Source organism: Durio zibethinus, chromosome 7 (assembly GCF_047325235.1).
Source record: "Durio zibethinus cultivar Kanyao isolate XHJ-2024 chromosome 7, ASM4732523v1, whole genome shotgun sequence".
Taxonomy (NCBI): domain Eukaryota; kingdom Viridiplantae; phylum Streptophyta; class Magnoliopsida; order Malvales; family Malvaceae; genus Durio; species Durio zibethinus.
In genome coordinates this window covers 27,103,443-27,130,325 of record NC_143168.1, presented here as the reverse complement: position 1 = coordinate 27,130,325, position 26,883 = coordinate 27,103,443, and the positions used below count along the sequence as shown (strand labels likewise).

At 32.5% G+C, this 26,883-nt stretch overlaps 5 protein-coding genes and 1 pseudogene across 8 annotated transcripts; all 6 read left to right on the top strand.

Annotated features, from left to right (window-relative positions):
• The first annotated feature begins 4,574 nt into the window (after positions 1–4,574).
• On the top strand, positions 4,575–5,421 carry LOC111277914 (histone H2AX-like). The gene is made up of 2 exons (XM_022864349.2): positions 4,575–4,882; positions 5,037–5,421. The coding sequence occupies exons 1-2, from the start codon at positions 4,682–4,684 to the stop codon at positions 5,256–5,258; spliced, it is 423 nt and encodes a 140-aa protein (XP_022720084.1). The 5' UTR covers positions 4,575–4,681; the 3' UTR covers positions 5,259–5,421.
• Positions 5,422–5,554: 133 nt separating this feature from the next.
• LOC111277913 (stress regulated protein) lies at positions 5,555–9,097 on the top strand. Its single transcript, XM_022864348.2, has 7 exons — positions 5,555–6,792; positions 7,231–7,449; positions 7,624–7,710; positions 7,920–8,066; positions 8,363–8,389; positions 8,509–8,604; positions 8,696–9,097. Exons 1-7 carry the CDS (start codon positions 6,571–6,573, stop codon positions 8,894–8,896), a joined length of 999 nt encoding a protein of 332 aa, XP_022720083.1. The 5' UTR covers positions 5,555–6,570; the 3' UTR covers positions 8,897–9,097.
• Positions 9,098–9,332: 235 nt separating this feature from the next.
• Positions 9,333–13,107, top strand: LOC111277255 (putative protein S-acyltransferase 17). Of its 3 annotated transcripts, XM_089764085.1 has the most exons (8): positions 9,343–9,820; positions 9,923–10,016; positions 10,810–10,904; positions 10,995–11,149; positions 11,243–11,315; positions 11,438–11,490; positions 12,508–12,560; positions 12,718–13,107. In XM_089764085.1, coding segments are annotated over exons 1-6 (567 nt in total). In that variant the 5' UTR covers positions 9,343–9,671; the 3' UTR covers positions 11,439–11,490; positions 12,508–12,560; positions 12,718–13,107. The 3 variants fall into 3 exon arrangements, with proteins under 3 accessions (XP_089620210.1, XP_089620212.1, XP_089620211.1); XM_089764086.1 differs by having other exon boundaries at positions 9,342–9,820; positions 12,437–13,107; XM_089764084.1 differs by having other exon boundaries at positions 9,333–9,820; positions 11,243–11,490; positions 12,437–13,107.
• Positions 11,447–13,002, top strand: LOC149518284 (putative protein S-acyltransferase 17). Its single transcript, XM_089763461.1, has 7 exons — positions 11,447–11,490; positions 11,787–11,927; positions 12,007–12,098; positions 12,182–12,234; positions 12,344–12,425; positions 12,508–12,560; positions 12,661–13,002. The coding sequence occupies exons 1-7, from the start codon at positions 11,447–11,449 to the stop codon at positions 13,000–13,002; spliced, it is 807 nt and encodes a 268-aa protein (XP_089619587.1).
• Positions 13,108–13,602: 495 nt separating the features above from the next.
• Positions 13,603–19,627, top strand: LOC111277607 (putative disease resistance protein At4g27220; annotated as a pseudogene). The gene is made up of 3 exons (XR_016343737.1): positions 13,603–17,300; positions 18,087–18,551; positions 18,653–19,627. The product of XR_016343737.1 is annotated as a putative disease resistance protein At4g27220 (transcript).
• Positions 19,628–23,254: 3,627 nt separating this feature from the next.
• Positions 23,255–26,506, top strand: LOC149518283 (uncharacterized). Its single transcript, XM_089763460.1, has 5 exons — positions 23,255–24,007; positions 24,537–24,992; positions 25,105–25,233; positions 25,946–26,071; positions 26,228–26,506. Exons 1-5 carry the CDS (start codon positions 23,255–23,257, stop codon positions 26,504–26,506), a joined length of 1,743 nt encoding a protein of 580 aa, XP_089619586.1.
• Positions 26,507–26,883: the final 377 nt, after the last annotated feature.

Below are 26,883 nucleotides of genomic sequence, written 5' to 3'. Positions count from 1 at the left end.
AAACCATGCACTTTTTTTTTATTTTTGCTATATGATTTTACTTTTTATTTATAATTTTACTTTTCAAATATCATATTTTTTTTATTTTTAGGTCATGTTCAGTATATAATAATAGATAAAATAAAATAATATTATAAATGGAATTAAGTTAACTAATATCATCATATTTTATATTTGATATATATAAATATTAACATAAGATAATTTATTTATTTGTTAAAGTTATCCCTCCTCAAAATTTATAAAAATCAAATATGATATAAGATAATTATTATTCTATCTTATAAATAATCATATACATAAAATGTAACCTTAATATATACAATTTTATTCTATCATACATATATATCATTTTTTTTTTGTAATGTGTTTTTAATATATTCGTATTGCTTGATGATTTAAAAAATTTTAGAAGTAATAACTTGGACAAATAATTTTTGCTAATTTATATCTAACATGATATATATAATAAATAAAATTTAATACTAACCAAAAAGTTTTAATTTTATGATATATAATAAGTTATATTATATGAGGTTTTAGTTAAGTGATAGTTATTTTGACCAAATAATTCAACAACATTGATTCAATGAAAATTTTTAATTAATATTTTATCTTGCACCTTTTTTTTTAATAATGTATGGATGTTTGAAATTTATTAAAAGATTTGAAAAAAAAAAAGTTGGGTTTCTTATAAAAAAAAAATGGAGTGTCATTGTTTGGATTTAATGTATTTAAAACATGACTGTCTTTTATTCCAGACTTAAACCTATACACAATATTATTCTAAAAAAAAAAAAAAAAAACTGAACAAAATTTTGTAATCTAATATGGCTAAACTCTTTACAATTATTGCTTTTTAATTTTGATAAATTCATAGTGATTCCAATGTTTATTTTAAATTCATACAATTGCATGTAATAAAAATATATAACCAAATAGGTATAAAAACATTTATTTTTTTAGTCAGTTAAATTCTATAAACTTTGTTAGATTTTTATGTTATAAATTCTAAAAAAAAAATCAATAAAAATGTATTAAGAAAATATTTTGGGTAACTTTTTTTAATTTTGAAGAAAACAATTAAACTTTAAAATAAATATTGATATTCTTTTCCAATAATTTAAAAAAAAACACATATTTTGAATTAAATCAATTTAATGATTTTCTTAAGTAGATCAATCAAATAAATACGATATTTGTTTTAATAAGTAACAATTATTTTACTTTAATTTCTTTTGAAATGCATGTGTTATATTTTTGGAAATAAAAAGTAAGATAATTCAATTATATTTATTAAATTATAATTTTATGATAAAAATGAGTTAAGTGTGGATATTAAATTATCGAGTTTATATATACCAATAGGTTTAAGTTTTCTTATATATATATAATTAAGTTATAATCTAAAAATAAAAAGGATAGTAAGTGTTAAAATTTAAATTTATACTCGTTGAATATCATCTCTTAATAATATTTATATAAATTTATTAAATTAAAATTTGAATTATTACAATTGTTTTTACTAATTCACTCTAAGATATTATATTTTAAAAATAATTATATGAATTATCTAAGTTAAATGTTTGAATTACTGTACATATGGCAACCCACTTTAGCATTACCATTATCCATGGGTTCACACCAATTTTTCTCAAATTTTATAGGTAACAAAGTTGGGTAAAGCTCTCTTTCTTTCTCTAACTTACTTCCTACCCATATGTATCTGTCACCTTTTTCTATCTCATAATTCATATTCCATGAGCTTTCCTTGACAAAGTATTTATTTATTTATTCATTTTTTAAATACTTTTCATCTGAATGGCATAATAATTCTCCTATTATAATGTGGGAGTGGTATAAAATACTTGAGAGTACATCATATTTTGCTAATCACATGGTCTCTTTGGATTTTGTATTGATTTCCCACTAAAATATAGTTTGTTTTCACTAATGCCATTAATTAATTCACATCTAATTAATTATCAGAAAAAATTTGTTAAATATAGTTTAATTTGATAAAATATAAGATTTAATTACATTTTACAATTCATATATCTTTGTTGTATTTATTTTTTTTTAAATACATGTAAAAATATATAAATTATTATATTATAATTTATATTGATATTTTTAATAAAAATATGTTTTTTAAAACTTATATACGAATTATTTTAAAAATTTAATTTAATTTTTATATTATATTTAAAATTATCATATCTAAATCTAATCACGTCAAATTTATATAATATAAATATTATCATAAATTCATATAGATTAAGATTCATTCAATTTCTTTGATAAATTATATTTTCATACTCTAACAAGTTTTATTCTTTTTTAAGTGTTAAATTTTCAAGACATGATACGGTGTATTTTGCATTTTCTTTTTACAAAGAACCAAATAATCAATTTATCTCAAATTCTTGTTAAAAAAACAAATTCACATGAAAGATTATTAAGTGGGATTGCCATGATTATTTAGATGCAATTGTCCTTGCAATGATCCCAAAACAAAATGCTGTGGTGGAACAACTTTGTATCAGATAATCATGACCAAAAAAAAAAAAAAAGAGTTGAAGAAGCAAAAACAAACAGCTAGCATCTCTCCCTGCTGTCATTGTCTATGAACATCACTGTCAAGGCGGCAGCTTTGGGGTGTTCTTTACTATTAGGCATCCCTCAGCCCACAGAATGGTTTTGGAAGCATTTGTGTTTGGTCAACAACTAGGAACAGTTTTTGGATTCTTGTGGATTACCCTCTTTCCATGCGGATGGAGATTGGAGAGGTGAGAAGAATAAATAGTTAAATAAATTTTATCATCCGTTCCCCAAGGCAAATGCCCCCAACCCTCAATTCTTTTATTTTTTTTATTTGAATGGACCAAATTTCACTACATCATTCTTCCCACTTTCCTTTAATATCTTTTGGCCTCTTTTGCATTTTTGGTCACCCTCTCCTATCTTCTTCATGATCCTTGTCATTTTTCTTTTAGTGGTACTAAATGTTTTCTGACTTTTTGTTTATATTTTAATTTTTTAATTTTTTTTATAAATAAAATTATTTAATTACTTTTTCTTTCATGTAAAATTTTAAAAATTATAAAAATTTTCAAAAAATTATAAATTTGTTCAAAAATAAAATTTAAAAAAACTTATGACTTTTCATAAATTTATTTTTGAAATGTTATAAAATTTCATAAAGTGGTGAGAAGAATAATTAAATAGTTTTATTTATAAAAAATAAAAAAAGTAAAGTGTGAAGAGAAAAAATAAAGGTGTATTTAGTAATATTTTTTTCTTTAACTCAAAGACTTTTTTTTTATAAATATTATCTTTTAAAAATAATTATAAATTAATTTAATTAATTTTAAATTCCAAAGATTAATAACCTAAGACTAATAGGGGCAAACATGATATTAATCTTATATAAAAAAAATGAAAATGCAAAGTAATCCTAGAAATTGGTTACTGACAAGATTAAAAATTAGCTAATGGCTAGGGGAATCTCTTTGCCATTTTAGGGTCAGATTCAATGCATGGTTGCTAGCAAGCAATGAGGAAAAAAATGGAAACTTGAGGGCATTTCTAAATTAAGAATTTTTCTCTGGTTACCAATCAAGATCCACTTTTAAGCAATTGGAGTAGTGTCCATGAACATTATATAACATTCAACCTCTTCTTTCATGATGGAATTTCTCATGTCACCACTCCAACTTTTCTTCTTCTATTGGGAAAGAGAATCCTATATAGCTAATCCTATCTTTCATAACTATCATTGCATTATTAAGTTAATGTATGGAAAGTAATAGAATAAAAATATTTGCGATAAATTTAAGATTTAAATATCGTTTTCTTGTATTAATCTTTTTCATATATACTAAAAAAAAAAAATCCAACCTATTTACTAACAATGGCACAATAATGTTGTAATATAAGTTGTAATAGTATCTCAAACTTATTACCCTATTATTTTTGGGCTACATGTGATATTCAATTAAGTAATGATAAATAATTTTTTTTCATCCAATAAATCTCATCCTGACATGATATATATAACTTAATATTTATATTTAACAAACATAAAATTTAAATTTTAATATTTATAATTTTTTATTCTTAAATTATGATCTTGAAAAATAAAAAAAAAATTTATTAAATCAAATGTTCGGAGAACGTCGACGATAGTTATTAGATAGAACTTAGAACCAAGGCTACGGTCGCATCAGTGATGAGAAAAATAGGAATTTATTCGGACGTGAAGTGACCGGTCACATATTTCTGATTTGATATTTGAGGCCCAAAAAGAGGAATTGGATTGGGCAATGGCTGCTTTATGAATAACTTTGGGCTTCTTTTAGAGGGCATCAATTGGGCTATGGACACCTTCAATTATACGACGCCACTTGAATAAAGACAATAACCCGACAAAGAACCGAGAAAACTCCAAAGTCCAAACAAGAGTAACATTTCCCGCGAAAACCCAAAAATCTCGTGCCTCGTTGGCAATCCTCGTGAGCATTTACTCTACCAATCAAATTTCTCCATACTCTGCTATATAAACCACCGAACTCACTTTTCTTCAAACGCTCCATTGAGTTCTAAGCCTCTGCTTTTAACGATTCCAGTTTCATCTCTAGATTCAGTACAACAGCGAAATTTAGGGTTAGGGATTTTGAAGATGAGTTCCATGGGAGGATCAACGAAAGGAGGGAGAGGTAAGCCCAAGGCATCGAAGTCGGTGTCGAGGTCGCAGAAGGCTGGTCTTCAGTTTCCGGTGGGGAGGATCGCCAGGTTCTTGAAAGCTGGGAAATATGCCGATCGTGTCGGTGCTGGTGCTCCCGTCTATCTCTCTGCCGTGCTTGAGTACCTCGCCGCTGAGGTGAGTTTTTAAGAGGTTTCCATTTTGGGTTTTGTTTGATTTGGGAAGAAGTTTGTGATTTATATAAGTTTTTCGGATTCGATTATTATATTAAATAAATAATTCCTTTTTTTTTTTTTTTAATTCCAATTTCAATTCTTTTTGCTTGTTTAAGGTTCTAGAGCTTGCTGGAAACGCTGCGAGAGATAACAAAAAGAATCGAATAGTTCCAAGACACATCCAATTAGCAGTGAGGAACGACGAAGAATTAAGCAAGCTTTTGGGTTCGGTTACTATTGCAAATGGAGGTGTTTTGCCTAACATTCACCAGACGCTACTCCCCAAGAAAATGGGAAAGGGCAAGGGTGATATTGGATCAGCTTCTCAGGAGTTTTAGGCCTTTTCTTACTCTTTGTTTTGTTGGGGCTTTGTCAAAACAGTCGTATAATACCGGATGTTTAGTTTTAGGGTTTTTTTTTTCTTAAATTTTGGGCTTTGAACTCCTTGTGTTTATATTTTGAGCAAAGCAGATATATATCAAGCTAGTTATGTTAACTTTACCTTCTTTTGTTCCTATTCTATCACATTGATTTGGGAATTTAATCTGTTTTGGTTTGCCCACAAGTTTGTGGTACAAGAATTGATTGATGTATCAGAAACCAGAATTTTCTAAAAATTTCCTTCTCGATTTGAGCAAGAATGGACCAATGTTGGATTTTGCTGGCTTGCTCAGATGTTAAGGCAGAACTAGATTGTGCATGTAAGTACAGAAGAAAGCATCAAGTTGCTTGATGAAAATTCTAGTTACATTACCAAACTTCCATACAATTGCGTGGGGCAGTAGGTTGAGGGAATTGCTTCATGTGCTAAAGCTCTCTATAGTTGCCCAGGTGACCAGGTCCCTTGCCCTAAGGATAGCAGGTTGGGGGATGCCATCATCAAGCTTGGGGGCTCAACATAGCTACAATGTTCTCTATTTTATCAACATACCATTTAGATTCCTCGATGCCATTGCCTCGGCCAGTCTTGATCTAGTTTCGTTTTGATGGTGCAAGATTGAAACAGTATTCACTGCAGCCGATCTAACTTGATCATCTGCTCGACTTTCTGTGTAACCCAACCATCTAACTACTTTATCCAGCTGCTTCCATTGAAGTAATGCGAAATTAGCTCATGGCAAAATCAAACTATAGTTAAGTGTTTTTGTTAGAAGCAGATGAAGTTGCCGTCTCTTCCCATCCGGTTGAAGAGTTGGATTATGGAGGCCGTAGAGTCGAGGTGGCGTTCAGCCGTGAAGTTCATTTCCGAATTACTGTGTCCGATGGATACGGCGTCGTTGGATGAAGTGAAATTTACTAAAAAGTACATTATCCCTTTTGGTAGTTGGTGTGTAAAGGAGAAACGGTGCGTTTGAAATATCTTTCCTTTTAGTAATTATTTTACATAATATTTGATAATAAAATGATTTAATTTCCCTCGTTTTGTCCTTTTTTTTATAAAATTATATTCTGTTAGGAATTTTTTTGAAAAAAATTAGTTTATCCTTTGGTTCTTTTTAGTGTATTTTCATTTGTTATAAATCTTTGTAGTCGTTTTAGAATTATCATAATTGCGTGGTTGAGAAAATGTGCAACTTAAAGATGAAAGAGACATGGCATGTTATGTTAGAAAACTACTGAATTTTGAATTAGTTCTTTTTCTCTATAGTTATGGGCTCTTTGGTTTATTATTGCAACTTAAGTTCATATCCAAGACAGAGATTGTCCTCATTTAGAATTGTGAGCTCATCCGAAATTGGAGTGTCAAGAAAACAAGTGTTGGAACAAGTGGATAAGGAGCTGAGCAAGGGAGATGAGAGGGCTGCACTCTCTCTTGTCAAGGCCTTGCAAGGAAAGCCTGGTGGGCTTCGATGTTTTGGTGCAGCTCGCCAGGTTTGATACTAATTATGAACTGTGATGGTTTTTTGATTACTTTGTTTTCATTAATTTTTGTTTTGAAATGAGAAGTAGTAAATCAGAAACCAGAGAATTCGTAAATAAGTCATTAAAATGTGTTTGCCCAGGTTGAGTTGGAAAGTTCCCATTACAAAATTCTGCAATTTTTGTCTGCTGTGAATCACATGAAAATTTGGTAGTTAATGCTTAGTTTCCCATGTTTGAAATGTGAAAACAGCTCTGAGATTTCTGCCTGGTGTTTCAGTTGATGCAGGCTTCTCTTTAACGTAACATGGCGCCAACGTATGATTTTCTTTGGAGTTTATTTACCACAACTTTGGGATACATACAAGGCCAAAGTTGTGTATTTTGTTATGATTACATAGTCTACAGTGTAGGGTTTGCGGTTGATTTGAGGAGTAAAATTGCTTGCAGGTTCCCCAAAGACTTTACACCTTGGATGAATTGAGATTGAACGGAATAGAAACTGCATCTCTTCTATCGCCGGTGGATGCAACTCTAGGTGCAATAGAAAGAAACCTGCAGCTTGCTGCTATCTTAGGAGGGGTTGCAACATGGAATGCTTTTAGTTTTAGCCCACAGCAAATCCTGTTTATTTCTTTGGGATTCTTGTTTTTGTGGACACTGGACTCGGTAATTTCCTCAAGCTGATCTAACTCATTTAGAATTCCATGAGTGTGTTCTGTTGGCTGACAAGAGATTTCTAGTTTAGAATTCAATGCTCTAAACATGGATCAATTGGTTGACTTACAAATAGTAATGGGGCAAAAACCTCTCTTTTCTACAACATGCTAGTGTTTTGTATAGGTTTCCTTCAACGGAGGAGTTGGTAGCTTGGTCCTTGACACAGTTGGTCACACTTTCAGTCAGAAATACCACAACAGGGTTATCCAAGTAAGACCTCTCTCTTTTATTTTCTATATTTTTCTCTAATTTTGGTCAGTTTATAGTTAATGATCCCCATTTATAATTACTTCATAAATATGTGTTAATGCTGCTCTTTATCTTGATGACCTATCAGCTGATTAGTCTTTCATTTTGCTGAAAGAATGAAACTGATTTCCATAGAAACGAACTATTTAGTGTATAAGATTTCTGTGCAGCATGAAGCTGGTCATTTCTTGATCGCTTACCTGGTGGGTATTCTTCCCAGAGGATATACATTAACTAGTTTGGAAGCTTTAAAGAAAGAAGGATCACTCAATATTCAAGCAGGAACAGCTTTTGTTGATTTTGAGTTCCTTGAAGAAGTAAGTTGTTTTCTTCAAATTTTTTGTTCATTTATGTAACTTTCTGCTATATTCCACTCAGCTGCTGTTGCAGCCCCCCCTTTTTGTCTTCAGTTTTTTTTTTTTTGGGGGGGGAGGGGTGGAGAGACAAGGGTTGCCTTATCTATTTCCAAGGTCCTAAACAGTGACCCTTAATCCTACTTAAAAGAAACTCGAATTATATTCCAGCAGAGCAGAAGGCTCTACCACACCAGTTAATTGTACCGCAGCCATAACCATCATACAGATTTATAAATTACCATTTTGATTTCGTGCAGGTAAATGCAGGGAAAGTATCAGCTACAGTAAGTAGTCTACTTCTCACATTTTTCATTTTATTGCTCTTAAGCGTATTAGATTTCAGATCACAGCCTCATAAAAAGTGACAAGAACTCTTATGGTAATAAGAATGTTTCTGATGCAGACACTGAACAGATTTTCATGCATAGCACTAGCAGGTGTGGCAACTGAATATCTGTTATACGGATATGCTGAGGGTGGCCTTGCTGATATAAACAAGGTACAGCATACCTCTGCTCAACTTCTATTGGATACCGAAAACCAAGCTGTAGGAGTTTCACTACTGATTGAACTTTCTGGTCATGGAGCAGTTGGATGTATTGCTCAAAGGCTTGGGATTCACACAAAAGAAAGCAGATTCCCAAGTTAGATGGTCTGTACTAAACACCATCTTACTATTGCGCCGCCATAAAGTAGGACGAGCTAAACTTGCAGAGGCAATGTCCATGGGAAAATCTGTAGGATCTTGCATTGAAATTATAGAGGATAACATCACTGATGCTGACATCTAATTGCAGCTGGCTTCACTGGCTAACTTCTTTTTTTTTTTTTCTTGACTTTTACATGCATAAAAAAAGATTCTCTCAATATAGTATATCACTATATCTTCTGTTTGGATTGCAAATAAAAATATTGTAATGTGGCTGATTGAATTCTGCCATTTCTTCACAAATTTCAAGTTCAAATGACTATGAAAATTCAAGATTACCATAGTGTTATTGATTATTTGAAGGTTCAATCAACTTATTAGTTAAAAATATATTGTTTTTCAAAGACAAATAAGTTTGATTTGCATTTTTTATTTTTAAAACCATGAATTATTAATAAATTTCTTAGCCTAATTGTCTTTTTTTTTTTCAAAAAGAAAGAAGTCCAATAAATCAAATACAAATGAATTTTGGAAATACAAGTAGTTGAATTATAAGAATTTCTATTAGAGATTTTTTTTTATATTTTAATTTCAATTTTGGCATCGTATTCCCTATTCCCAAACACCCACCAGAATTTCAGAATTGAAATGATCCAATGAATATTCAAAAGCGAAAAAAAAAGGGAAAAAAAAAACGTTCCTGAACGTTTGTCCCAGTCAGACAACATTCGAAAAACCAAACCCGAACTCAGGAACTGCCACAGCACAACTACAAAACACAAAACATAACACCCAATAGTCCAACTAAGCCGGCCCCTGAAAATCTAACCAAAAGTTCCAAATTTTCTCTCTCAAAATCCCCACTTTTTACCCTCTCTCCAATACCGAGAGAAAATATATATTTTTTTTTCAGAAGGATGGCTGTACATTGGGCACTGATATGCTATGGCTTGTTAACTCTTACTGTAGTTGTTTCTTTCCTTTGTGGGCAGTGGCCTCTCTTCCAAGGAACACCGATCAGCTACATCCACCGTTTCATCACTTTTGGAGCCTATCAATACTTCCTGTGCTTCCCTTTTTTTTGCACTTTTCCTTTGATGGGTTCTTCTTGTTTCTTTTTTCTTTTCAGTTTGGGTTTCTGATTTTTGGTTGTTTTGATTTGTTTCAGGAAGTTTGTGGGGGCTGTGTTCGGAGATAACGGAACAAATTTGATCCTTTCTGTTGAGTATTATTGTTGTGATAGGCCTAATCCTATCTTGCAGGTATAATTCTAACCAATTGAAAGTTATCGAATTGAAGCCCCTGGAAAATGAAGTTGATTTCCTTTTCTAAATGAGTTTGTTTTCTTGTTTCATAGCATGGTTGTGAATGAGTGTGAATGAACTTTGGTATTCAGTGTGTTATAATTTGGAATTTTATGCTAGAACTAGAATTGGGGTACATGAAAGTTATGTTCTTTGGAAACATTAGAAAGCAAGATAGCTTAGGTAATGATGTTTAATTTGACTTAATTTGATGCTAAAACATTGAATTATAAGATTCTTTTGTTACATTACATATGAGGAAGTTCTAGAGTAGATGGAGAACTTGAAAATTGGGAGTTAGCCTTGTGAGGAGTAACAACTGCAGGGCCAAGCCAAGGTTGTTAGATTGAATTATAGGAGGGTTGGCGTTCTGTTTTCTCTTTGATATTTGATTCATGGGTTCAGTTGATTGGAAACTATGCGCATTAAATTTGATGAACGATGATAAACTGAATAGAAGTTTTGTTTTGTCAAAGCTCTATGTGATTGTGACTGCCATTTAAATGTAGAAACTTACAGTAGTATAGAAAAACCTTCGAAATAGTATAGAAAGAAATTGTTTTCTGATGAAAATGGTAAGAATACATGATTTAGATGTCCAAGTATTCTACCTTAGCTTTAAAAGTGCGTTACGTTAAAATCCACCATTGAGAAAGATGATCTTGTATTTAAGGGTTGTTTTTTACAAGAAAGGGGGGATTTTTTGTTCATATTGTGGTCACCACTTTCTTTGACTATCTCTTTGTGACAGATTATATACTTGGCAACAATTGGTGCAACTTATTACATTATAGCAAAGACATCCTTTAGCTATATTCCTGGGTATTATCTGAGTGGAGTGCATAGGTATGTGCTAAGAAGTGAATTCTCTGCTGTAACCTGATTTCTTCAAAATGATTGTCTTCTCTTTTTACCTCAGATTTTGATTTTTTGCAGGTACACACGTTTGTTGGCAGTTGGTATCGGCATTGTGCTCTTTCTATTGACTAGCTTTTCTGATCCTGGTACCATGAAGGCAGAGAATGTTTCACAATATCTATCTGCTTATCCTTATGACAATATCATTTATACAGAGAAAGAATGCTCGACATGTAAACTTCCCAATTAGGTTAACTGTTTGGTGTCATATTTATTGGTGGCTTTTTAATTCTGTAAGATGTGATGGGATTATTCTATTGATCCAGACCTGCTAGATTCAAGCATTGCAGCTTATGCAATCGATGTGTTGCCTGCTTTGATCATCATTGTGGATGGATGGTTGTGCATCTTGAACTATTATTTTCTTCTTTATTTTAATTTGTATTGCGAGTTGTTCTATGTACATCATGTTAAAGGTATCTGAATCTCATGTCTACTAAAGATGGTGTTACATATTGCAGAACAATTGTATGGGGGAAAGAAATACCCGATACTTCTTGGCTTTTCTTTTATGGTGAGTTCTGCACTATTTATCAGCAGCTAGCAATCTATGTTTTCATTTAGTTTACTTAATTTCCTTTTACGTTTTTGTTCACCCTTGTGCTGGATAGATACGTATGATGTTCTCTAGGAGAACATGAGCAGCCTCTAGTTACTAGGCTGAAACTACCCATCACTATAGCTTATGCTGTCAATTAGTAGGGTCATAGTCAAGGTTTTGTCATTAACTATGACTGGAGCTTTTCACCATTGAAGTCCATTAATGTAAACTAGTTGTTGATATCAAGGCTGCATTAATTTTGGTTGGAGCGATGATCTAAATCTAGTAATTGAGCAGTGTCTTCTGTTTTATCCTTTAACATATAGCACTTGTTCATTAGCAGCTTTTTTTGAGATTGAGAACACTGCTTATCCTTTTGTTCCCTACTTGTCCATGCACAACTTGTCCTGGTATATGAGTTATAACATAAGCTACTTTTCCATTTTAGTGGTCAAAATTCATGTTAAATTCATATTTAGCATTCTGCAGGCATTTCCTTCTGTGCATGTATGGGGCAATTGCTATTGGATTGATTCTTGCTGGAAGATTGAAAGAATTGAGAGTTGTATATATTTTAACAGGCATGACGATTCCGACTTAGGTTTTCTAGTTTCTTAATTATCTAAAGACTAAACGTTCCGTGCCACTTTCTTTGGTTTTCCAGTTTATTATGGTGTTGATAATTCTTTTGACAGTTTAGCTCCTCATATTGTGCAAGTGAGTGTCATTTATATTTTGTTATCTGAGTTATTGCTAAGGGTTATTGCTTGATGTGAGGCTACAATTTTTGTTTTGAAACAACAATAGGAAGATTAACTTCCTATAGTGTCTTCATTATTTTGAGATATTTTCTGCTTTAAGTTTTGGGTCTTGCAGTCAATATTTGGAGTTTAATAAATTATCTTTTGGTTTGTCGCAGTGGCTGTTGGGCTCATTTAACACCCAAATACTACTTATGGTATTCATGGCTATAGTTTCTTTTGCTGGCAGGTTTCTTTGCATATCATGCTAATCTTTGTCTCATAAACATCACAACAAATGAGGTGAGATCTATTTAGACCTTGTTCAGTATTTTGTTACCTTAATTTACCAATTCAGCCTTGACCGAACATAAACCAGGAAATAGTTGGCAATGCTGATTAGGTTGTTAATGAAACCCTGAAACTAGAATCAAATGTTCTCATCTGTCTGAAAATACAGACCTTCAAGTGGCAAGACTACATAACCTGGCAGAACAAACTGCGTGAAGCAAGAGCAAGAGCAAGTACTGCAGCATTGAAAGCCAGCATCACTGGGATGAGATGCGAAGGAAGGCCTCGAGAGAGCAAATGTGAATCCTTCTTCAGAAGGTCCCCTCTAGAGGATACTGCAGGTGTTGTAAAGAATAATATGTACGATAAAGGATTCTTTCACAATGTCTATGACGTCATTTTTCCATTTTCGACAAGAGCACCATTTTGGCAGACCAAATCAAAATCTGTCTAAGATTGTCAACCGTTAATACCTATTCATTAACTCTGCTTTTCACCTCCAGTAACCATGTTGTCAGCCAGAACTTCAAGATATATAGATGATCAGGTTTAAATCTCAACAGTTGCATATGGATGATAGCCCATTGTACAGCTTCACTGGCTGTAGTATTATTGTTTAGGAAGAGGGTTACTGATACATCTTATTTTGTAAAAAACAGCATTTGAGACTATGATTCACTGATTTAAGCCCAAAAAACTGGAATCCCTTTACTTTGATTCACTGATTTCAAACTAGTTCTATAGCCTTTTCCTTTTGGCTCTTTGACAGCATTTGAAACAGCTGTCTTTTCGAAACTCATTTGTCTTGGTCACAGCTTTATTATTGATTTATTGTTCTTGCTGTTTTTTCATTATTTTCATTCTTCGGTCTGCTGGATACCCTGATTGCTCTGTTCTGTAACTTGCTTTGCTTGTCTGGTGAAAAAAAATGGAAGCTGCTGCCAACCCTATGTTCTAATGAATCATTAGATCATTTCTCTTCCGTTGCAAGCCAGTCCACTGGCGGGGTGCTTCCTGGTGCGAACCAATGCGATGGAATCCAAATGAGGTTAGTGGGATAAAAACAATCAACAAACTAAAAATGATTTCCTTTTTTTTTTTTTCATGATCCTTTTTATCATGGCTTACAACTGTTTGCTTTATTAAGAATTCACAGATACCAACCAACAGTACTAAGAGTACGTGCTTCATTATAATTGATACCATAGAACTTTGTCTGCATATGAATTTTGTTTTTTTTTTTTTCTAAAATGTAGGTGAAGTGATAATATTGTATTAATAAAGCTGGCAACTGGGTCAGTCTTTCTTGATAATTGGTATTTCAACGTTGACTTGCTGGACAAAGAGCATGTGAAATTGTGAATAATTCGCATTACAAGGAAGATGAAAACAAATTGCCGAGTTAAAGTAGAAAAAATTAGCCCTAAAATATTGCAAATTGCAATGTGGAACTGTTAAAAATTAGTAAGAAATTGCAAATTGCAATGTGGAATTGCAATGTGGACTTTGTGCAATGTGATGACTGATTCAATTAATCTTTGCCATCGGCTTATATAAAAAGTCCTTGCGCTTTCTTCTCTATACCCAAATCTTCAACCTTTCTCTTGAACTGATCTTCGTGTAAACAATTTCCATTCTTAACTTTATGCTCAAACTCATTTGCTCATTCATTCCAAAAACCTTTTCCCCTACTTCCCACCTTGCTGCTTTTGCCTTTTCCTAACCTGGTTTTAGTCCCCTTGTTTTGTTTTTCCTCTTTGTTTTTCTCTGGTTTCCTCATTCATAGCTACTGGATCGGAAGACGAGTCTGTTCAAGCCATTTCTTGTCTTCTCTATACCCAAAGCTTCAACCTTTCTCCTGAACTGATCTTTCTCTAAAACAACTGCCATTCTTAACTTTCTGCTCAAACTCAGTTGCTCATTTATTCGAAAAACCCTTTTCCCTACTTCCCACATTGCTGCTATTGCCTTTTTCTAACCTAGTTTTAGTCCCCTTGTTCTGTTTTTCCTTTTTGTTTATCTCTGGTTCCCTCATTCATAGTTGCTGGATCGGAAGACGAGTCTGTCCAAACCATTTCTTGTCTTTACCCATAACTGATTACATATATTGCATGCTGTCAATTATCTTTGTTGTTGATTCCTCTCCTGTTGTCTCTTTTTTGTTCTTTTATTTGCTTTGCTGGTCTGCTTGAAATAAAAAAAAAAAAACCAAAAAAATGGAAGCCATTGCTATTGGAGCTGCAGCCAATCTTTCTTCGGATGCTGCGAAAGGCATCTTCCAAGAAATCAAACGGCATATGAGGTATGTGATAATCTATAAGAAGGATGGTGAGAAGTTTGAGGAGAAAATGAAGATGCTGGCGGCGAAAAGAGAAAGTGTGTAGAACGATATCGAAGCTGCAGAAAGGAACGTGGAGAAGATAAAACCGGACGTCGAGCTTTGGTGCAGTAAGGTGGACAAGGTAATCAAAGCCGAGGTGAAAAGTGTGAGGGATCTTCAAGACAAAGCAAAGAGCAAGTGCTTCATTGGCTTGTGCCCGAACCTCAAGTCTCGCTACCGACTTAGCAGGAAAGCTGAAGAAGTTGTTGCGACTGTGAATGAACTCCTCCAACAAGGTGAATTCAACTGCGTTTCATGCCCTGCTCCTCCGGCAGACATAGTGGATGCAACACCTAAAGATTTTGAGGCGTTCGAATCAAGAGCGAAAGTATTTAGAGACATCATAGAGGCATTGAAAGATGGTACAACCAACGTGATAGGGGTGTATGGGACGGCTGGTGTGGGCAAAACAACACCAGTCAGAGAAATTTGTAGACAGGCCAAAGAAGATAAGTTATTTGATTCCGTGATTATGGCAGTTGTGAATCAGACTCCTGACCTTCAAAAAATTCAAGACCAACTTGCAGATTTGTTGGGTCTAAAATTAGAAGAAAAGAGTGTGGAGGCAAGAGCAGGTCGATTACGTGAAAGATTGAAGAAAGAGAAGAAGGTTCTTGTTATTTTAGATGATATTTGGAAGAAACTAGATTTGAATGATGTGGGCATTCCTTTTGGAGATGAAAATAAGGGATGCAGCATATTGCTCACTTCAAGAGATCTAAATGTTCTAAGGAATGAGATGGATGCTCGAAAAAATTTTGCAGTATCTGTTTTAGAAGATAAAGAAGCTTGGGACCTGTTTAAGAAGATGGCTGGAGACGATGCTGAAAGTCCTGAGTTGCGATCTACAGCAGTTGAAGTAGCCAAAAAATGTGCAGGACTGCCTGTCGCCATTGCAACAGTTGCAAGGGCTTTAAGAAACAAAGGCTTATTTGCGTGGAATGATGCTTTGAGAAAACTACAAAGGCCTTCCCCAACAAACTTCAAAGGAGTACCAGCAAATGTTTATTCAGCCATAGAGTTGAGTTACAACCATTTGGAAAGACAAGAACTCAAACAGACATTCTTGCTTTGCGGGCTGCTAGGTCACAACACTTTCATTAGAGACTTGCTGAGATATACAATTGGTTTGGGTTTATTTCATGGTGTCAACAGAGTGGAAGAGTCAAGAGATAGATTGTTGACAGTGGTGAGTGAACTCAAATCCTCTTGTTTGTTGCGTGATAGTTACACAAATGTGCGTGTTGATATGCATGATCTTATTTGTGATGTGGCCTTAGCAATCCCTTATAGGGACTACAATGTCTTTGCACTAAAAGACGAAGATGATCTAGAAGATTGGCCTAATGGATTGACAATGGAAAAATGCACCATGATTAGTTTGAGATATGCTAATATTAGCTATTTTCCCAAAGAGTTGAAATGTCCGCAACTTGATCTTTTTCTTTTGTATAACGAGGATCTTTCCGTTGAATTGCCAATCAACTTTTTTAAGGAAACACTAAATCTTAAAGTTTTAGATTTGACTGATATGCAATTTCAGTCCTTATCTTCGTCAATTAGTTTCCTAACAAACCTTCGGACATTGTGCCTAGACCAATGTATTTTGGGAGATATCGCTGGGGTTGGTGAGCTCAAGAATTTAGAAATTCTTAGCCTTTTGCGTTCTGATCTTGAAAGGCTACCTAAGGAAATTGGGGAATTGATCAAATTAAGGTTGTTAGATCTCAGTGGTTGTACCAGACTCAAAATAATTCCACCAGGGGTCTTATCGAGTTTGTCTAGATTGGAAGAATTGTATATGGGTGACAGTTTTGTTCAATGGGAAGTAGAGAGGCGGGCCAACCAACAAAGCAATGCTAGTCTTGCTGAATTGAAGCTTTTGTCTCATCTGACTACTTTAGATGTTCTTATTCCTGATGCCAAGATTATGCCAGCGGACTTGTTCTCCAAGAAGTTGGAAAGATAACAAGATTTTCATAGTATAAGGATGGAATTGGGTTGGTGAGCGTAAACACTTAAGGGCATTGAAACTCAAGTTAAATACAAGTGTTGATGAGTTGGATCATGGATTTAAGATGTTTCTAAAGAAAACTGAAGATCTATATTTGGATGACATGAAAGGTGTCAAGATTGCAATGCATGAGCTGATGGATGAGGAAAGCTTTCAGCAGTTGAAGAATCTCCATATCCAAAATGGTTCAGAGATTGAATATATCATTAGTGATGATGGTGCAGCTTATAAAAATGAATGTCTTCAATTGCGATCCTTGACACTTCATGGTCTGCCACAGCTCATTAGCTTTTGCTTTGAAAACAAAAGGGGCTCTAATTCTTCATGTCAAAATGAGTTATCGCTTTTTAGTGAAAAGGTATGTCTTTCTTTTACGTTAGTTTCTAAATATTTTTGCTTTTAAAAAAATGAATAGAAAGGAAAAGGCAAAAAAAAAAAAAATCAGTGATATAGAGAAAAAAAAAAGGAAAAGCATCAATCAGGTGAAATCCTAACAAATATCCAAAATTTGAAGTAGTCTATTTTCAAGGACTTTTTAGCTTTTAGGTTTATTAATTAATGAGGTTTCAACCTTTCATTCATTGATAGTGTATTGAAATATATACTCTAATAGTGTCAAACATAAATCCTTTTTGTTTAAATGCTCATTCAAATGCATATCTATGTTGGTCTCATTTTCGATTTCCTCCAAAACTATATATACTCTCAAATGTAAGCCTTTGTGATTGACAATGAGACCATGACCTGAATGTGGATGCTCTATTGTTCGGGGGGCTAAATGTCAGAATGAAAATTTAATCATAATTTGCACATGATTTTTCACTTGAGAATTTAATGTTTTATTTCAAATTAAAAAAAAAAAGAAATTGATAACATAAGTTAGTGACTATTATTAATTTGATTTTGATTTAAAATTGATCAGAATAGTCATTTAGATATTGGAATAAAAGATTGATAACACTAAATCACTTTTACTTGAGAGGGGAAGTAATTTCTCTTTCACTGTACTGCATGACGTTGCATTGGCAAACACCATTCCTTGGTTTTTATCGGATCATGTTATACTGAAAGATTAGTCTTTTTCTTCTGTTATATTTTGATTTTTTAATATCTCTAATAATGTAGTATAATTAAATTAATGTAGTTGGTGTTCCCTTGCTTGGAGAGCCTTCGGTTGTCCTCAATCAATGTTGAAAGGATATGGCACATCCGGTTTTCAAATATATCTGAGTACGGCACTCAAAATCTAACAAGTTTGACTATTGAGGGTTGCGACAACTTGAAACAGCTATTATCATCTTCTATGGCTAGAAGTCTAACGCATCTTAAAGGCTTTGAGATAGTTGAATGCAAATGCTTAAGAGAGGTGATATTTGCAGGGGATATAGAAGAAGAAGACAAGGCTACGATTTCATTTCCTCAATTAAACTCTCTAAAGATAAGGAAGCTTCAACATCTTATTGGGTTTTGTTCAGAAAATTATAATATTGAATTCCCATCCTCGAAGCTTCTGGAGATAGAGCAATGTCCTCAGTTGCGGGGATTCGTATCTAAATCTACAATGGAGAAGAACCAACATTTCTCTCCACAAGCTCTCTTCAATGAAAAGGTAGATTTATTGTTATAAAGTTCTGTACTATACTTTCTTTTCTTTTTTTATCTTTATTCTTGGAACTAATTACTCTTGTTATCTTTACACGATACACATAGGTTGCGTTCCCTACTTTGGAGCAACTGAGTATTTCCTGGTTGAGAAATATGAAGATGATGTGGCACAATCAACTCTCTGTAAATTCCTTTTGCAAATTGGAAACAATGGTAGTTGAACATTGTAATGAGCTCTTTACCATTTTTCCATTTGATTTGTTGACTACATTTCAAGGACTTCAAACTCTACAAGTATCTAGTTGTGGTTCAGTGGAACACATTTGAACTCCAAAGGTTAAATATGAAAGAAACACATATTGTGGCTGCTCAACTAAGAGAATTGTATGTTTTTAATCTATCAAAACTGAAGAATGTTTGGGGCGAGGACCCTCAAGGAATTTTAACGTTTCAAAATCTAAATGTCGTAGATATTGGGTACTGTTGGAGTCTGAAGAATGTGTTTCCAGCCTCGGTTGCCAGAGTTCTTCCACAACTTAAAGATCTTGAAGTAGATAGCTGTGCAGTAGAGGAGATTGTTTCAAAAGCGGAAGGATGGGAAACGAGTGTAACTAATTTTGAGTTTGATCAAGTGTCCTCCCTCGTGCTATGGAACCTGCCAAATCTCAGATGTTTCTATACGGGGATGCATACAACAAAGTGGCCGATGTTAAAAAAGTTGAAAACATACCACTGCAACAAACTGAAGATACTTGACATCGGTTGTCTTAATTTGCCAGATATGAGTGAGGACAACCAATTGGACTCTCCAATCCAACCACCCCTTTTCTTAGTTGAAAAGTTATGAACTCCGGATCACACTTAAAAAGCTACCTAGTTGTAATAATACCATGAACCTGATTTTTTTTATTGATCATTTAGTTCAAATTTGAATTTTATCATTTCTCTAAATTTTCTAAATTTGGGAAAGGTCTTATAATGGAAATTCACCAGCTCTTTAGACTTTAAGTAAGGAGACACAAGCACATCTGTACCAATTAGCCAAATGCTTAGATGCTGTAATTTTTCTCTTGGTAGATAAATTGTCCATTTTCACTCAAAAAGTACAAAACTGTAATTGATTTTTCTTTGGTTTTGTAGGTGGTTCCCAAATTTGAAGAACTGTCTTTGACCAGTGATGACATTGCAATAATATGTGATAGCAATGTTTCCAAAGGCCTTTTCCATGAAATAAAAGCTCTTAATCTGCTCTGCTACCACGATGAATCTGCTATTTTTCCAACTACCTTTCTTGAAAGATTCAATAATTTGGAAAAGCTTGAGGTGTTTTGTTGCCAATTTAAAGATCTATTTTCTTACAAAGGAGGTGCTGATGACGGGACAAATGCTCCAACAATTTTGCCAATTAGAAACTTAAAACTGAATGGCCTTCATTATCTAAAACACATGTGGATGCAAGGGTCACGATTCTTCCCAATCTTGAAACACTTGAAGTTAGCTTTTGTGACAATATGATTAGTTTAGGATTATCCTCAACACCTTTTCAAAATCTCATGACTTTGGATGTTTGGGCGTGTGGAGCAATGATAAACTTAGTTACATCCTTAGCAGTCCAAAGTTTGGTCCAGCTCAAAAATTTATAGATAAAAAACTGTGTTTCAATGAAAGAAATTGTTGGAAATGAAGGAGATGATGGAGCAACCTATGGCTCATCTTCTAAGTTCAAAGTCATTTTTCCTTCCATGTTAGTTTTTTATTTTACGATGGTATTTTTATCTTTTATCGTTATTTATTTATATAACTATTAAGTTCAGAAGTTTAAATTGTTAATAACTTTTTATTTATTAAATAATTATTTTATCCTTAATTAATAATTTTTTAATATTGGCTATTATTTATTATTTATTATCATTGAAAACTTTATTTAAATAAACTTTATCCTTAATTGATAATTTTCATATGAAATTAAATAATTGACTATTTTATCTATTTATTTCCTTATAAATCTTAAATTTTGTACCAAATTAAATTATTTTTAGTAAAATTTAGTTTTTATTCTATTAAATCAATAAGGAGTTTAAATATGTATGAAATTTATTATTACTATATAATATGCCACAAAATGGATTGTTTGATATACTCTAATTGAATTAGATTTAAAATGAGTATTGCTTTTCAACTTTACATTGGTTTTCCTTTTTTAGGGCTGTTTATTTTCATATTATTTAATGTCATATTGCTATTAAATTTGGATGATTTTATTTGTTATTTTTTTAATTATCCTTCAAGCATTTTCCATTATTATCTAATCGTTTTGAATGGATTAACTTTATATATTTATATGATCAAAATAAAAATTTGATGGCGATTGGAATTTTTAGATATTGATTTGGTAAATATAAAAGATAAAATAATTAAAATATGAATTTAAATTTTCTATTATGTTTATGCTCCCAAAAATATTAATGAAATATTATGATATTTATTTGATAAATGATATGACTTATATATATATATATATATATAGATTAAAATACTGATTTAAATTTATTTTAGGTCTCATAACATATAAAAATAGCCAATAAATTTTAAATAGCTTAATAAATCAATTTTATTGTACTTTCTTTGAACTAATTTAATAATATAAGCAAAACATAATATTAGAAAGCCATATAACGAAATGGCGATTTTACATAATTCATAGAATATGTATATTATTAAATAATTATGAATTGATAACTGCACAAATTATTCAATGACCTATTTAAATTTATTTATAAGTAGTTTATGTGTTGTATAGCACACTCTACTTTTGTGTATGACTTTCTTTTTTCTCCTTTTGCATGCGAGAAGATAATAACAAATTAAAATATATCAAATTGTAATATTAATTTAGAGTTTTGATAGTGAGAAAAATTTTTTTTATGGTTTTGATAAGTTAATCTATAAGAAAAACAATTATTGAAAACAATGCAACAAATTTCTAGTGTAATAGATGATGTATACCTTTAATTAGCTCAATTTATATGTACATTTTAAGTACTCATTATTTTATTATTATTGTTATTACAGTTACAAGTTAAATCATCCAATTCTGTAATTCAATTATTAGTTTTTAATGCTCTTAGAATCCTTTGGTTATGTTTGTAGCTAGCTCTTCTTCTCTCCACTAATTTCTTCTTTCTTTAATTTTTGTTAGGATTTGAAATTGATACTTTTGCTCATTTTTTATGTATCTTGTCAAGCTAGTAGTATAATTTATTTCCCCTTATTAACACAATCAAATAAATATTTTGTAGGTGCTATTCTCTAACTTAAGTGAATTGGTAATCGTTGGTAATGGATATTGGACAACGATATGGGACGATAAACTCACATTTGGTTCATTTTGTGAATTAACCCTCCTCGTAGTGAAAAATTGTAAAAGACTTCTAAATGTTTTTTCATTTCATATGATGGAAAGACTTGACAAACTTGAAAATCTTTAAATATTGAACTGTGAATCCTTGGTAGAAGTAATTGGACTTGATTATGGACTAAATTCCACTAAATCAACCACCATGTTTATATTTCCTAAAATAAGATTATTGATACTTCATTGGCTACCCAAATTGAAGAATTTCTACTCGAGGTTGCATACGACAAGCTGGCCATCCTTAAAACAATTGGAGGTGACAGGATGCGACAATGTGGAGATATTAGCTAGGCAGTATTTGGGCTTTTCGGAAACGCATGGAGAGAGCCAATTGAAAATTATCTCTTCTCAACAACCCTTGTTTTGGGTCACTGAGGTATGAACCCTTAATAACTATGTAGAATGTAAGTATTTATAATTTGTTTGGATTTGTTTCTTGTTTTCAGTTTTTTTTTTTGAAAAGTTTGTTTTGAACACATAGAACATGTTTAGTAAGTAATTTTGTTACATATGAAAAGAAAATACTTAAATTGTTGCATATATAATAATTCAATACACAAAATAAAATTTTTAAGAATTAATTAAAAACAATATTGTATTTATAAAATAAAATTATATTATTTGCATAATATTATTTAATACTATTTGATAGTAATATTGAATATTGCCATTTAATCATATTAGAATTTAATTTCCTTTAAATAATATTAAAATTAAATATATTAATATATAATAAAATTAGAAAATATTAATTAAAGTAATATTAAAAAGTAATAATTATATAAATATTAAATAAATTTTTTAATATTAAATTTACAATATTTGTATGAATTAATATAATTCTAAGCGATGTATTCTATAATAAATTGAATTCATAATCAATTATTAAAAATTCAATAACATTATCTATAGACTGTTGAATTTTCGATACCAAATTATGGATTAAACTCTTTTTGTACAAACAACAAAGGATTTCGACTTTCTAAAAATATTTAAAAGGTTAATCATTAAGATTGCAAGTAAAATGTTTTACATGCATGATAAATTTCATCCATGACCTTTAATTTTTTATTTTGATTCCACTTCCACTCAAAAAAAGCTCGTGACAAAATGACAATTTAAAAGGTTAGGAATCTAAATAGAATAATTCAAAAGCTAGGGGTGGGATTAAAATTAGAATATAAGTTAGAACCGATTCAAAATCTTTGTTTTTGTTTAACGTATTTTTTAATTTTGATTCTCAGAATACATTTCCCAATTTAAAAAAGTTATTTTTGGAAGCCAATGGCATTATGACAGAGATATGGCATGGACAACTTCCGGCCCAATATTTTTGCAAACTAATACTTCTTTCGCTCGAAAGAATTCCCAACAGATCAGCCACTATCCTAAACAGTTTCATTCAGTCATTACCAAATCTTGACGGTCTTTGTGTTAGAGAAGCTCCCTTCAATGAAATATTTCAATGTGAAGGACTTTGGGATGAGGATGAACATCCTGGAGCACTTGCTCGGTTGACTAGATTATTCCTGATAGAACTTCCTGAGTTGACACATCTCTGGAAGGAAGAATACCAAGTTGGAGAAGTTTTCAGTAACCTAAGAACTCTAGGAGTACGGAAATGTGACAAATTGAAGAATTTAGTGCCATCCTCTGTGTACTTTAAAAATTTGACAAATCTGCAGGTGTCGAATTGTCATGGGCTTAAGAATTTATTAACACTCCCAACGGCAAAAAGCATGGTGGTACTCACAGAAATGAGTATTACTGATTGCCAAATGATAGAAGAAATCATAGCTCGTGGAAGTGATGATGTGATGGACGGCATCGTGTTCTCCCAACTGAAGTCTTTGAAACTTGGTTGTCTTCCGAGCCTATCAAGCTTCTGCTTAGGGAATTATGCCTTTGGATTCCCTTCCTTGGAAGAGTTAATAATAAGAGAGTGTCCAAAGATGGTGCAGGGAATACAATCAACTGAAGGTGAATATGTAGGGCATTGGGAAGGCAACCTCAAGGCCATTGTTCAACACTTGTTTACAGAAAAGGTATGCATCAATTCAAATGATTTCCTTGCCATTGTTACATTGTTTTATGTGCATGATCATATTCCAATTGAAATGCAACATTGCCCGATTGTTGGCTTTCTAACTTTCCATATTGTACATTCTGTTAATGGTTATATGACTTGTAAAAATGTTGTTACAATAGATTTTTCCACTTTTTGGTCCCCTTAAAAAATTCATTGATTCAAAATTTGCAAGATTTACGCCAGACATTTATGCAGACATATCAACAACGTAAGTTGGGCACAAATACAGACAGTTTGATGTGTCTGCCAATGAAATTGATCACATTATTGATCACATTATAGAGTTTTGATTAAGTTAAAATTTTCTTCTAGTTAAAACCTTTTGTTCTTTTTTGGTGATTGAGAAAATGAAAACCAAAAGCAGCAGACATGTTCTTATCATTTGCATGCTTCTCTAGTACCGTCATTCATGTGTTCTTTTTTTTTTTATCAGCTAAAGAGTGAAAAGTTTTTCGTGCATTAAGGAATATATATACTGTATGCAGATTTTTCCAATCTTGGAGGATTTGGAGCAGTCCTTAATCAACATTCAGAGAATCTGGCATAAAAAATTTCCGGTAACAGCTTCTTGTGCTCAATATTTAACATGCTTGACTATCGAGGGCTGTCACAATTTAAACTGTCTATTTTCATTCCCAATGATGGAAAGTTTTGTGCAACTCAAGATTCTTAACATTGAGAATTGTGAGAATTTAGAAAAAGTAATCTTGATAGAGGGATTAGCCAAAGAAGAACAGATGAGCCAAAAGTTGTTCCGTAAACTAGAATTCCTATTGCTCAAATACCTTCCAAAACTGACGAGATTCTGCCATCAAAGTTACCTTGAATTCCCCTCGTTGAGAATTGTTAAGATAGAGGGTTGTCTTACATTAGATACGTTCGTCTCTAATGCAGAAGGAAACAACTCAGAGATTGCCTCTCCAACACTTTTCAATGAAAAGGTGATAGTGATACTCCATTATTTTGTTTTCTCTGTATCATTACTCTCTCTCTCTCCATTAATCTAACCTTAAATTCTATGCAATTATTGACACAATCAAACATATTTCATAGGTGGAATTCCCTTTCTTAGAGGAATTGAGCATCATAGGTGTGGGTAATTGGAGAGTCAACCAACTCCATGAGGATTCCTTTAACCGTAGTTTGGATTTTGCTCTTCCTAAAGATCTCTTTTACGAATATGTATATGGAGACACCTTGCAACTATTTAACCGTAAATTCTGTCACATGATATTGATCTTTCTTGTGTTCCTGTCATGGCCACTGTCAATAGATGGATACCATAGATATCAAATTCTAATCTAGGATTTCCTCTGTTAATGCTTTACTGGTTCAGCATTTGCCAATGTGGATTTTTGTATGATATTTGGAATTAGTTGTATCGACAATTCTTGTTTTGTCCTTCAATTAGTCAATCCTAGTTATTGCTTCAAACCCACAATTTTATAAAAGACTGAAGATCATATTTAGCATTCTGCAGTCATATCCTTCTTTGCATGTATGGGACAACTGCTATTGGATTGGTACATGCTGGACGATTGAAAGAATTGAAAGTAGTATATATTTTAACATGTAAATTGATTTGTACTAAGATTTTCTCGTTTCTTAATGCTCTACATACTAAATGTTCCATGCCATTTTCTTTATTTTTCCTGTTTATTATTGTGTAGATAATTCTTTTGGCAGTTGAGCTCCTCACATTGTACAGGTGAGTTTCATATATATTCTGTAATTTGAATTATTGCCAAGGGTTATTGCTAATTTTTGTTTTGAAACAACTAAAGGAAGATTAACTTCCTATAGTGCCTTCATTATTTTGAATATTTTCTGCTTTATGTTTTGGGTCTTGCAGTAGATATTTTGAGTTAATAAATTGTCTTTTGGTTTGTCGTAGTGGCTGTTGGGCTCATTTGACACCCGAATACTACTTATGGTGTTCATGGCTATAGTTTCTCTCTTATTGGCGGGTTTCTTTGCTTATCATGCTAATCTTTGTCTCACAAACACCACAACGAACGAGGTGAGATCCGTTTAACCTTGTTAATTAGTTTGTTACCTGAATTTGCCAACCCAGCCTTGACCGAACATAAACCATGAAATAATTGGCTACGCTAATTGAGTTGCAGTTGAAACCATGAAACTAGAATCATATGTTCTCATCTGTGTGAAAATACAGACCTTCAAGTGGCAAGACTACTTAAGCTGGCAGAAGAAACTGAGTGAAGCAAGAGCAAGTGTTGCAGCATTGAAAGCAAGCATCACCAGGATGAGTAGTGATGGAAAGCCTCTGGAGAGCAAAAGTAAATCCTTCTTCAGAAGGTCCCCTTTAGAGGATACTGAAGGTGTTGTAAAGAATAATGTGCATGACGACGGATTCTTTTACAATTTCTTTGAGGTCGTTTGTCCGGTTTCGACAAGAGCATCATTTTTGCAGACCAAAACAAAATCTGGCTAAGATTGTCAACTGTTAATGCCTAGTCATTCACTCGGCTTTTGCCTTCGGTCATCATGTTGCCAGCCAGAACTACAAGATAAATGATCAGGTTTAAATCTCAAGAGTTGCATACAGCTTCTTCACTGGCTATACTATTATTGCTCAAGTAAAAGTGTTAACAATGCATCTTATTTTAATTGTAAGAACAGCATTTGAGACTAATAATTGAAGAGGGTAGTACACTTTCTAACATCTCTGGTTATTATTGTCCTTTTAGTCAAGGAGACTCGGTCCTTCGACCTTTGAAAAAAATATAGAATTATTATCAATATTTTTTATTTAAATATGGTTGGTCACTTAAATTTTTAATTTTTTAATAAAACTCTAAAATTTATTAA